The sequence below is a fragment of the Misgurnus anguillicaudatus genome, chromosome 15 (genome assembly GCF_027580225.2).
Source record: "Misgurnus anguillicaudatus chromosome 15, ASM2758022v2, whole genome shotgun sequence".
Taxonomy (NCBI): Eukaryota; Metazoa; Chordata; class Actinopteri; order Cypriniformes; family Cobitidae; genus Misgurnus; species Misgurnus anguillicaudatus.
The window spans coordinates 23,744,262-23,757,028 of record NC_073351.2 but is presented as its reverse complement, the minus strand read 5'-3'; the positions used below and the strand labels follow the sequence as shown (position 1 = coordinate 23,757,028).

The following is a 12,767-nucleotide window of genomic DNA, read 5'->3' as shown; positions in this document are numbered from 1 at the left end:
AAAAAAATTGTAATATTGTTTCAATAAAAAACTTCATGCGCGCCACAATTACCGACAGGCATATGACGTCAAAGTTTCGCGAGAGCGATGTGAAAGTAGACTCCTCCGTATAATTTATCAAATTGCTCTCGCGGTACTTTGACGTCGTTAGCCTGCCCTATCAGTTCTCGCTGCGCAAAATGAAGTCGACAAGCCCGTTGTTTAGTAGGTTTTGTTAATTTATTTATAAATAAAAAATGTCTTCCTTAAAATAACTCTTTATAAAATTTAAAATTTCTATTTTTATGAAAAACTACAAATTTAGATCAATGAATATCAAACTGTAAAACAATCCAAAGCATTTAATTATTCAGTTGTTACAAAAGTTGATTTTAGACTTAGACTTAATTTGAATTTAAGTTGAATTTATCTTTATGATCAAAATAATTGGGATAAAATGTCTCAAGACATAATGAGAGTGTGAGGAGAAAGTAGACGTAATCCTCTTATATAGGTATTAGATTTAGTGCTGATGTCGCTGAAGAGCTGTCCTGATTGTCCTGCACAGCACACGCGCTCACAGCATCCGTTCAGTCCAGCTGTGAGACAGCAGCAGCGTTCCACGCAACAACGCACGCAACCCCCGTCAACCGGTACGTTTTCTTTTGCTATTAAAGATTATTATTATTATTTGAGAACAGAGAAAATGTTAATATAGTTTACTTAAGTAAATAATATGGTTTACTTAATGATTCACGTGCCCAGTAGGCTACTGTTACAGCAGCACCTGTTGCCACTAAACACTTTACATTAGGCTAGTGTTTATGTAAATGTATCTTCTACTTAAAACATATTAGATTTTTAATTATAAAGTATAAGTTTTGTAATTAGGTATAAATAATTGTGATATTTTACAATGCATTAGTGTTTTTTAGCTTTTTGTTTTTTATACGCTGTTTATACCTAAAAAGGTGCAAGAGTTGTTTTGTTTATACAAGTGTTGCACTCATATATTCATTTATTTCTACAGTAAGCACTGTGCTAAAGGACCTGGACCACAGAGAAAATGAGATGAATATCTCTGTGAGAGTGACCTGCAAACCCCAGCATCTTTTAGGGGTGAAGTTTGGACGTGCTGGGATTTATTACCCGAAACACAAACTTGGTGCCCTTTAGGAAACATATTTGAAAATGTTTCTTACTCGAAGAAAGAGACTTCACCTGAGCCGGATTATATTTCTTCTCTCTGGGGTTTTCCTTTGTTCTTTATACCAACTGACAATTAGAGCCAGACTACCAGAACCCTGGCCAGAGCCACAAATAGCACATGAACCTGATGATGGCTCTGGACAAACTTTAGTAGGATTGTTGGAGATGATACAGGTTAGTAATTTAACTATTGTTGACTCAAATAACTCCAGAAATTCTGATGAGGTTCGTCCAACTATGACTTTAGCCCCAACAACAAAACCTACAACTACAGAGCCACCTACAACAACCACAAATAGGACTATCCTCCATTGCATCTATGTCGATCCAACCCTTCCAAAACCCACCCCAGTTCCCACTCCAGCAACAGGTACTACCACTCAGGTGCCCAACACTACAGCCTCCAGCCCCGGAGAAGCACCACACATGAAGGGCGAGTATCCGGAGGACATCTTCTCTGTTGAGGATCGACGCAAAGGCTGGGTTGCTCTTCACATCTTTGGAATGGTATACATGTTTGTTTCTTTGGCCATTGTTTGCGATGAGTTCTTTGTCCCTACATTAGGAGTTATCACAGACAAACTGGAAATTTCAGATGATGTGGCAGGCGCTACCTTCATGGCTGCCGGAGGCTCTGCTCCTGAACTCTTCACATCCCTGATTGGTGTCTTCATCTCGCATAGCAATGTGGGCATTGGAACCATCGTTGGCTCGGCTGTCTTTAATATTTTATTTGTGATCGGAATGTGTGCACTGTTCTCCCGGGAAATGCTTTACCTCACCTGGTGGCCTCTGTTTCGGGATGTATCGTTCTACATCATCGATCTTATCATGCTCATTATTTTCTTTTTGGACAACACTATTATGTGGTGGGAGAGTATGATGCTGGTGTGTGGTTATGCTAGCGATGTTTACTTCATGAAGTACAATGCTCAGATTGAGCAAGCCTTTAAGACTCAACTCAGGAAACACAAGAACGTTGTCAAAGTCATCACCGTGGAAGAACCTGAGAAGGTATGGATCATTTATTTTTCCTTTTTGCCCTGAATTTACAAGGCAAATCCAGATTGTGTCATTTTCACGCAACATAATATTATGTTGACACATTTAAAGGGACATTTTTTAAAAATATGCTAATTTTCCAGCTCCCCTAGAGTTAAACATTTGATTTTTACCGTTTTGGAATCCATTCAGCTGATCTTAGGGTCTGGCGCTACCACTTTTAGCATAGCTTAGCACAATCCATTGAATCTGATTAAAGTTGCGATTTTCTAGGCAGATATGGCTAGTAACTATGCTTTCATCCTGGTTTAATAATCAAGGACTTTGCAATGATATTACGCAGCAGCCGAAAAATAGTCCGCTTAGAAACTTTTAATGGCATTTTCGGGCAGTGCATAATATCACTACGCCTGCTGCAGTCATGTTACAGCAGCAAAGTCCTTGACTATTACGCCAGAATGAGAATATAGTTCCTAGCCATATCTGCCTAGAAAATCCCAAGTTTTAATTTTCTGTCGGTCTAAGTACACAATGTAACTACAGAAGAGTCAAGTTTCAAATAGGAAAAACACCGAAACTCTTTGCTTACTTTTTAGCGCGATGCTAATGGTCCAATCAGATTCAATGGATTGTGCTAAGCTATGCTAAAAGTGGTAGCGCCAGACCCGGAGGTCAGCTGAATGGATTCCAAAACGGTAAAAATCTAATGTTTAACTCTAGGGGAGCTGGAAAATGAGTTTATTTTCAAAAAAGTGGAGTGTCCCTTTAAAGGTTTATTTTTGTTTAGAAAAAACAAAATTCTGCTGTGGTTAACCTCACCATTTAAATGAACCATTATTCTGCTATAAAATCTAGATAACAGAGAATTAAAGCATCTCACTCAGATGAATGTGAGTCACTTATGTTTATTCATAGAGGAGATATGCATGTGTTTGCGTTTTCCCTTTGATACACAGAAATGAAAAGGATCTCTTGTGTCTACTGGCGCCAAACATTGGTAATGAGTTGTAATAAGTGAGGTATTTGGAGCAGGTGCGTTTGGCTCACAGCTCCATTTATATAAGTTAAACTCCCAAACACGCTAGTTGTCACATTTCCTACAACTATCTGCCATATCATCTTACCTGTGAAAGAGGCCTTGTGCTTTATTGAAATACAGAATAATTACTGTAACAGTTATCTAAAAAAATTAATAATATATGAGTGGGTAACTACTAGAATAAAGTGGGAAATAATTCGGCACAAATACAATAGTTACAATATTTACTTTTTTGCACTTGTTTCATTTACATCAAAGATGTTAAGGGTCTGCTGTGATATACACTATACAGTATAAACTTGGTAAGTGTGATTAAAGCTTATAGTGTAAGGCGGCTTAGTAGAACCATAGGACCAAGATCTCAGTCAAACTAAACCCACTGGATTGAATTTATTATATATATTATATATATATATATATATATATTTATTTATTATATACATCTAGTTCATACAAAATGATCCCATTTCAGCTGATAACAACATGAAGTGAATGAACAATATCAACTGTCTACTCATCTGCAATGTCCAAACAGTAGGAGAAATAAAAGTCAAGCAGAAAACACACAAAAGTCAATTCAGTGCCTTGCTTCCTTTGTAATGTTATAACTGTTGCTGTACACAGGACAATGGGACATCAGGTGAGGATAATAGGCCGCCTGAAACAGAAGACAGGAATCGATTAAAGGTAATCCAAAATAGACATGTGCGTACAAATCAATTGTGCTGCATTAAAAATATTCAATCATCTGCTGTTGCTCGGACATACAGATCACGCACACACTGTGTTCCTGCATTAGCAGCACAAAAGGTCATTGGTTTCATCCAAGGGAAAGCATACTGATAAAATGCACTTTGGATAAAAACATCAAATGCATACATGTAAATGCATATATAAATAAAAAAGTGCGTCTCTAGAATGCACATGTGCAATTGTTAATGTTTGTTTAACACATATATATCCCCTCTTGTAGCTAAAGCCCACACTGCAACGCGGAGGCAGTTCTGCTTCTCTTCACAACAGTACGATGAGGAACACCATCTTCCAGCTGATGATTCACACACTAGATCCTCTAGGAGAGGGTAAGAGCACTTCAGTGTCTGCACCATCATAATGACAACTCATTAAGCGAACACTGCATGAAGCTTTACAAGCCTTCAATCTGGCGTTTTTTGTTTTGTGGAAACGTAGCTATGGTAACTATGAGCTGATCACAAATCAGTTTTCAAGTAAACTTTAATGCCTCATGCATAACTGATTTGAAATGCCTGACTCAGATTATTGCAATGCATTGTGGGACTGTATTATGATGTCTAACAATTCAAAAAATGATGGGTTAAAAAGGCAGCCACTGGGTTATGTTAACCTAGAGAATGTTTATATTTGATGGGTTAAAACAACCCAGCATAGGTTAAATTGCAACCTTTTTGACCCAACACTGGGTTGAAAATACCTTAGCAGTTTTTAGATGAAGCCTAAAAGGTGTAGCTAGTTATAGTTGTAGGTATAGCTCACTGGATTTTGGAAAAGCAAAAAAAGCTAATTTCTATTAAAATAAAAGACAAAAAAACATAGAAATTGGCTTTCTTGATTCTAAATAAATTGTAGTATTTTTATGTACAGTACTGTGCAAAAGGCCACCATGCCAGAATTAGATTTGTTGTTTTTGCAATGTTATAGTGATCATATATAATTGTTTCTCAGTCTCTTTAATAGACTACATCGGGAAAATACAGGAAATGTGTATGTAGTATTAAAGGGGCCATGGCACAAGACTTTTTTAAGATGTCAAATAAATCTTTGGTGTCCCCAGAGCACATATGTGAAGTTTTAGCTCAAAATGCCATATAAATAATTTATTATAACATGTTAAAATTGCCACTTTGTAGGTGTGTGCAAAAATGTGCCATTTTGGGTGTGTCCTTTTAAATGCAAATGAGCTGATGAAATTTAAACAGTGATGACAATGATGGTGGTTCATTGAAATTAAAACTCAATTGTGCTTTTCTCTGCACTAAATGGCAGTGCTGTGGTTGGATAGTGCAGATTTAGGGGCGGTATTATTATAATAAGAGCTCCTTATGACATCATAAGAGCTCCTATGACATCATAAGGAGAGCCAAATTTCAACAACCTATTTTTTTATGTGCTTGTAGAGAGTGGTTTACCAAAACTAAGTTACTGGGTTGATCTTTTTCACATTTTCTAGGTTGATAGAAGCACTGGGGACCCAATCATAGCACTTAAACATGGCAAAAGTCATATTTTCATGCCATGGCCCCTTTAAAAACTGTATAAAAATGTAAACTGATGTGCAGTAGCAGGAAACTGCAGGATCTCTTAAAATTAAATCCTAATTATAAATTTGAAAGAAATTAGTCTTTTTACTTCATTCTGCTCAAAAAAAGCTCAAGATGTGTTTAGTGCCAAGAGAAGTCATAAAGAAGACATTTAGTCCTGCAAATTAATTTTTTTTTGTACATATTTCCTACATTTTCTGTTTGTATCTTAATAAAATAGATAGAAAAATAAATATGGATGGACATTAAAACATCTGGAATAACAATTCTGGTGGTGGTGGCCTAAGACATTTGCACAGTACTGTATAATTGTTATGCATTGCCTCAAATGCTGCAAGATCCTTAGTTGGTAGTATAACAGAAGAGTCCCTTTGTCCTTCTCCCAGTACAAATGGATTAGCATAGCATGTTCTATATAATGACAGTACTAAGTCCAGATTGATACTAAGAAGATAAATAGCTTTTTCTCAGTCTATGGAGTGAAGAGTGATTCATAGAAGTGAGAGGGCAGATAGGTTTAATGTCATTTTGTCATGTCATGTTTATGTCACTATGCGAATGTAGACGACTTTAATTTTCTCATTGCATGTGAAATTATGGGCATAAAAAGACATAACGTTTTGGTAAAAACACTATAAAACATCACAGAAATGTGACGAGAAATTCCATTCCCCTCTAGCTATAAAATATGTATACTGTATACACGTTATACAATGTCTGCTAGGACTGACGACAATTTTTATGCAATTCTTGCACATCTGTGATGGATATCATGCACATATGTAAAACAAAAACCCTGGAGGTTTTTATGCCTCCGTGGTTTGATGGCTGTGGTTGGTCAGGGTCTCCTGTGGTTGATGACCTTCAGTCTGACCTCAGGGAGCCATGCAGCACCTGTGCTCTCATGGTCCAAACACAAACTCCCAGCATGTTATTAAGCAGCTTTTGACTGAGCTCATAAAGGCTGGATCAGAGCCAGGCTCCTGCAGCTCAAGCCTGTTATTGTAATGGGCCTGTGCTCATTTAGAGACTGTGGTCTGTACATAACTTTCGAATTTCATTTGTACTGTTCATTTAGTACATTTAAAACAGGATTGATAGGACCTCAATTGCTCTGCTTTGATTTACTCAGCATTTAAGTATTTTTTATGAAGTCTGTTTTCTTATTATTTTCTCAAAAGCAATATCATACCCTGATAATTAAACTTTGCATGCATAATAGAAGTTGCTTATGAACCATTTTCAGAATGATTTTTTGCATTGTGATATTGTCAATCCACAGTTAAGCACATGTCCAAGGAATAACGTGTAGTTTTTACGAACTAATCCCTTCAGGGTGATACAATACCTCATCACCCTGTCAGGATTTATTTTGTGATAACAACCGTTTAAACAAGTTCAAAGCTCAAACAAGTATTCATTCATTTGAATCTAAAATGCTTTTAAAAGTCAGAAGCCTCTCTAATTGGTGGATCTTGTTGTAATATCTACAAAGCTTTGATTCACACCTTTTCCAAAGCACTTGGGCTCTCCTAGCGTCTGCCGTTGCTAAGCAACATAAGCATTGGGTGACAATGTGCCGAGCACCCAGGTTCTGGCTAGAGGGGATACAGCTATGGCCAAATCACGCAAGATGTTGGGTTTAGGGTAATGTTGGGGGTAGATTAGGATGAAAACAGCGGTTATGGCTAGAGCTATGGCCTACATCCGGTGAAATGTTAAGGTTAGGTTTGAGGGTAGGATTAGGATGAAAACAGCGGTTCTGGCTAGATAGGATACAGATACGGCCTACATCCAGTGAAATGTTGGGTTTAGGGTTAGGTTTGGGGGTAGGATTAGGATGAAAACAGCGGTTATGGCTAGATAGGATACAGCTACGGCCTACATCCAGTGAAAGGTTAAGGTTAGGTTTGGGGGTAGGATTAGGATGAAAACAGGGGTTCTGGCTAGATAGGATACAGCTATGGCCTACATCCAGTGAATTTTTGCTTTTAAGGTTAGGTTTGGGGGTAGGATTAGGATGAAAACAGCGGTTCTGCCTAGATAGGATACAGCTATGGCCTACATTCAGTGAAATGTTGGGTTTAGGGTTAGGTTTGGGGTAGGATTAGGATGAAAACAGCCGTTATGGCTAGATAGGATACAGCTACGGCCTACATCTAGTGAAATGTTGGGTTTAGGGTTAGGTTTGGGGGTAGGATTAGGATGAAAACAGTGCTCATCTAGGCATAATTTCACAAGATTTTGGCAGTAGCTTTATCCCTTCTAGCCACAACTGAGCACCCACCAGCGTTTCTATCTAAGAAATCGGACTGAGCTTCAAGGAACTAACTGAAGTCTCCATGAATCACGTGATGGCTAAGCTTTTTAGACTTACGTTGTCAGAACTCTCTTTCTAAAGGGCTCTGTCTACTCTGTCTAGAAAAACACACCTTGAAAGGTCAGCACTGACCAATCAGATTTAAGCATTCCAGAGAGTCGTGTAATAATGTGCCAATATGTACAGTACTGCCACAGTGGAGCATGTCATTTTTTCAAACCGTGTTTGTTTATTTTTCACAGGCAAAAAAATGATTGCAACCCTATAGTGTACCAATAAGAACAATGCTACTGTCAATAAATGAATACACTTTTTTACAAAACATAATTTTTTTGGCTGCCTACAAGTTTTTAAGATCTACAATGTAACATTGAGAAGTGCAGATATGTATGATTTTTAAAGGTATTGTGTGACACACTTACCATGGTATTGTATATGAATCTACTTTTACTCATTAGAGTCAGTGTTTAATGGAGATGCAAAGGCTAGAAGCTCTTTGGAATGCAAAGGTAAGGGGCTTAGTGTACGTGATGTCATTTTTGTGCCGTGTTTGCTTTGTTGTAGTAGCCTGTGAGATGCGAGGAAATGACATCGCATTGTATTACGTCTGTGGAATCAGGGTATTTGTAAGTGTGCCATTGTTGATAGTTACAGTCAAGATTTAAGAAAGTATATCACAGCTATATTCTTCCTTTCCTGGTTTGCAGTGAAATTTAAAGACAAGGCTCAGATTTTGAACAGCATGGCCCTGGGGAAGGTAGAGAACAAAAAGAAGGAAAAATCTGGTGAAGGTGAGATTTTATAATCTTAGTCTGTTTTTATTATACTTGCACATGAGCTTTGTGGACAGGTCAGTGCATTGTTATATCTCACAGATGAGCTCTGTTGCATATTCATTATAATGGTTATGAATGTTGCATTTCCACAAGCTGTGTGCTACCAGCTGTGTGTTGGACGGATGAAAGATACAAAGAGAGGGCACACTGCCAAGAGTTTGGCCCATTTTGCCCTTTACACAGCATCCTGCATTCCATGTTTCCACCTTTTGTTTTTACTTGAGAGCTGCTTTACACATTAGCTGACATAATGACCAAGCTCCATCTCATGAATTAAGTATGAGAGGCTTGGAGTCATTGAGGATTATGTTGCTCCACAACTGTGGCCCTATTGCAACCTTACTCCTATTGAAAAAATCTTCACTCCACACCTGAGAGGAGCTTGTTGCTACATTTATAAAATACTTGCAAACTTCATTGAACTTATTTTTAATGTGGGAGTTCTTGTGTATTGATGTTTTCTCAGTCGGTGATCAAACAAACCAGCCCAAGGATTTAGAAGACACGAGTCCAGCAGCAAAAGATGGAGAGGCCAATCAGAAGACAGAGACAAAAAAGGTGGGACCAAAAGTAGTTTGGAAGACGAAAACGAAGCTCTGAGACTCTTTTAATAAACTTACCAAATCTTAAAATTGCTGTGAAGCTGATCTGTCAAACAGTATGTACAAATGTATTATTTTTTAAATAATTTGGTACTAATTCTCATCGATCTTAAGATGTTACATGTCACAACAATATACACTCACCTAAAGGATTATTAGGAACACCTGTTCAATTTCTCATTAATGCCATTATCTAATCAACCAATCACATGGCAGTTGCTTCAATGCATTTAGGGGTGTGGTCCTGGTCAAGACAATCTTCTGAACTCTAAACAGAATGTCAGAATGGGTAAGAAAGGTGATTTAAGCAATTTTGAGCGTGGTATGGTTGTTTGTGCCAGAAGGGTTTACAAAGAATGGTGTGAAAAGGGAAAAACATCCAGTATGCGGCAGTCCGAGGAGAATGGGCTGACTGATTCAAGCTGATAGAAGAGGAACTTTGACTAAATTAACCACTTGTTACAACCGAGGTATGCAGCAAAGCATTTGTGAAGCCACAACACGCACAACCTTGAGGCGGATGGGCTACAACAGCAGAAGACCCCACCAGGTACCACTCATCTCCACTACAAATAGGAAAAAGAGGCTACAATTGCACAAGCTCACCAAAATTGGACTTCTGTTGAGACATTCAGATGATAGAGTCACAATTTGTATAAAACAGAATGAGAACATGGATCCATCATGCCTTGTTACCACTGTGCAGGCTGGTGGTGGTGTAATGGTGTGGAGGATGTTTTCTTGGCACACTTTAGGCCCCTTAGTGCCAATTGGGCATCGTTTAAATGCCACGGCCTACCTGAGCATTGTTTCTGACCATGTCCATCCCTTTATGACCACCATGCACCATCCTCTGATGGCTACTTCCAGCAGGATAATGCACCATGTCACAAAGCTTGAATAATTTCAAATTGTTTTCTTGAACATGACAATGTGTTCACTGTACTAAAATGGCCCCCACAATCACCAGATCTCAACCCAATAGAGCATCTTCGGGATGTGGTGGAATGGGAGCTTCGTGCCCTGGATGTGCATCCCTCAAATCTCCATCAACTGCAAGATGCTGTCTTATCAATATGGGCCAACATTTCTAAAGAATGCTTTCAGCACCTTGTTGAATCAATGCCACGTAGAATTAAGGCAGTTCTGAAGGCGTAAGGGGGTCAAACACAGTATTAGTATGGTGTTCCTAATAATCCTTTAGGTGAGTGTAATATTTTCTATAAAAAGTGTCTTTTATAGCTATTTTCTGTTGTCCGAATTGGTCAATTTTGTTACCATCAAACCTTGATTTATTATATAATTATATAATCACCCACGTGCATTATAATAACAGAACTTTTAACACTTGACAATACATTTACCCTCACGCTGTCCCAAACCTGTATGAATTTTCAATAATATAAAACAATGTGCTGGTAATTTCTTTCTGTGCAGTTATAATGAATGGAGACTGGAGTGTGTAAACATGGACTGGATTTAAATTTTTTACCCCGCCTCTGTTGTTCTGTTAAGGAGGAAGGCACTGCGGCAGGAGGTGGATCCGAGAATCCAGGAGGGTCAGATGGCTCTGACAGCAATGATGAAGATGACAGTGATGAAGACAGCGATGACAGTGATGATGATGAAGAAAATGAAGCGGGAGAGGATGGGGACAATGATGAACCTCTGTCCTTAGAGTGGCCAGACACCAGACGGAAACAGGCCACATATCTGCTTCTGTTGCCCATTGTCTTCCCATTGTGGCTCACAGTTCCAGACGTCAGAAACCCTGTGAGAACTCAGCAAACATCTTAACATTCACGATTTCAAGATTAGCAGTGTTTTTCTTGTTTTTTTGTTTCATGATAGCACTTACATGTGCTTTATGCTTTACAGGCATCCAAAAAGTTCTTTGTCATTACATTCCTTGGCTCAATAGTATGGATTGGAATATTTTCCTATCTTATGGTGTGGTGGGCACATCAGGTCAGTATAGCAAACATGTTTCCAATATAGTGGTCCAATATTAAAAGTATTTGGACATTTAAGCCACACTTCAAAATTAAGGCAATATATTTTTGAACATAAGAAGAACTAGCTTTATAGCAATATTGGAAGAGAAAAGTAAAGCTGAAAAAGGTCATGCCACTTGGTTGGATATTTTATTATTTATGCAAGATTCATACTCTTTAGGTGTGGCTTGAGTGTCCAAATACTGTAGCTCTGATTATTCTTGAACATCATTTATGAGTGAAAATGCAATGAATTATCATTTGTTATCTTTTCTCAACCACTCTAGGTGGGTGAGACCATCGGCATCTCAGAGGAGATCATGGGTCTTACAATTTTGGCAGCAGGAACATCCATTCCTGATTTAATCACCAGTGTGATTGTGGCTCGTAAGGGCTTGGGAGACATGGCGGTCTCCAGCTCTGTAGGCAGCAACATATTTGACATCACTGTGGGGTGAGCTGATCGAAACATTAGCTAAGATACCTTCTGAATACCTTGTCTTATCGTATCTTATCCGCTCTTGCAGGTTGCCAGTACCCTGGTTGATGTTCTCCTTATACCATTCATTTGCCCCGGTGCCCGTGAGCAGCAACGGGCTGTTCTGTGCCATTGTGCTGCTCTTCCTCATGCTCCTCTTCGTCATTATTTCCATTGCTGCCTGTAAGTGGAGAATGAATAAAGTGTTGGGATCCACCATGTTCTTCCTCTACTTTGTGTTCCTGGTTCTCAGCGTAATGCTAGAAGATCGAATCATCATGTGTCCCGTGTCCATATGAGCACAGCCGTATTGCACCTGCATGTGGTTTGAAACCACCACCATTTGCATCCATGTTGAGATGCTCCTGTCAAACTTCTTGAACTTTAAATGTGCATGTATGGTTTTCAAAGCTTTCCTGGAACTATGGAGAACAATATCACTCATATTGTCAGTTGATGATCTGTGAAAGTTCATGCAATACACTCACCTAAAGGATTATTAGGAACCTGTTCAATTTCTCATTAATGCAATTATCTAATCAACCAATCACATGGCAGTTGCTTCAATGCATTTAAGGGTGTGGTCCTGGTCAAGACAATCTCCTGAAAGGTGATTTAAGCAATTTGGGCGTGGCATGGTTGTTGTTGTCAGACGGGCTGGGCTGGGCTGGTATTTCACAATCTGCTCAGTTACTGAGATTTTTTACGCACAACCATTTCTAGGGTTTACAAAGAATAGTGTGAAAAGGGAAAAACATCCAAATGCCTTGTTGATGCTAGAGGTCAGAGGAGAATGGGCCGACTGATTCAAGCTGATAGAAGAGCAACTTTGACTGAAATAACCACTCGTTACAACCGGGGTATGCAGCAAAGCATTTGTGAAGCCACAACACGCACAATCTTGAGGCGGATGGGCTACAACAGCAGAAGACCCCACCAGGTATCACTCATCTCCACTACAAATAGGGAAAAAAGCTACAATTTGCAAAAGTTCACCAAAATTGTACA

General features: G+C 38.8%; 1 protein-coding gene across 3 annotated transcripts; it reads left to right on the top strand.

Annotated features, from left to right (window-relative positions):
* Positions 1 to 557: 557 nt before the first annotated feature.
* Positions 558 to 12,700, top strand: slc24a1 (solute carrier family 24 member 1). 3 transcript variants are annotated; one of them, XM_055174079.2, is made up of 11 exons: positions 558 to 632; positions 1,010 to 2,202; positions 3,854 to 3,916; positions 4,203 to 4,311; positions 8,308 to 8,358; positions 8,557 to 8,640; positions 9,152 to 9,243; positions 10,803 to 11,060; positions 11,166 to 11,255; positions 11,569 to 11,735; positions 11,809 to 12,700. In XM_055174079.2, the coding sequence occupies exons 2-11, from the start codon at positions 1,171 to 1,173 to the stop codon at positions 12,056 to 12,058; spliced, it is 2,196 nt and encodes a 731-aa protein (XP_055030054.2). In that variant the 5' UTR covers positions 558 to 632; positions 1,010 to 1,170; the 3' UTR covers positions 12,059 to 12,700. The 3 variants fall into 3 exon arrangements, with proteins under 3 accessions (XP_055030054.2, XP_055030055.2, XP_055030056.2); XM_055174080.2 differs by lacking the exon at positions 8,308 to 8,358; XM_055174081.2 differs by lacking the exons at positions 8,308 to 8,358; positions 8,557 to 8,640.
* Positions 12,701 to 12,767: the final 67 nt, after the last annotated feature.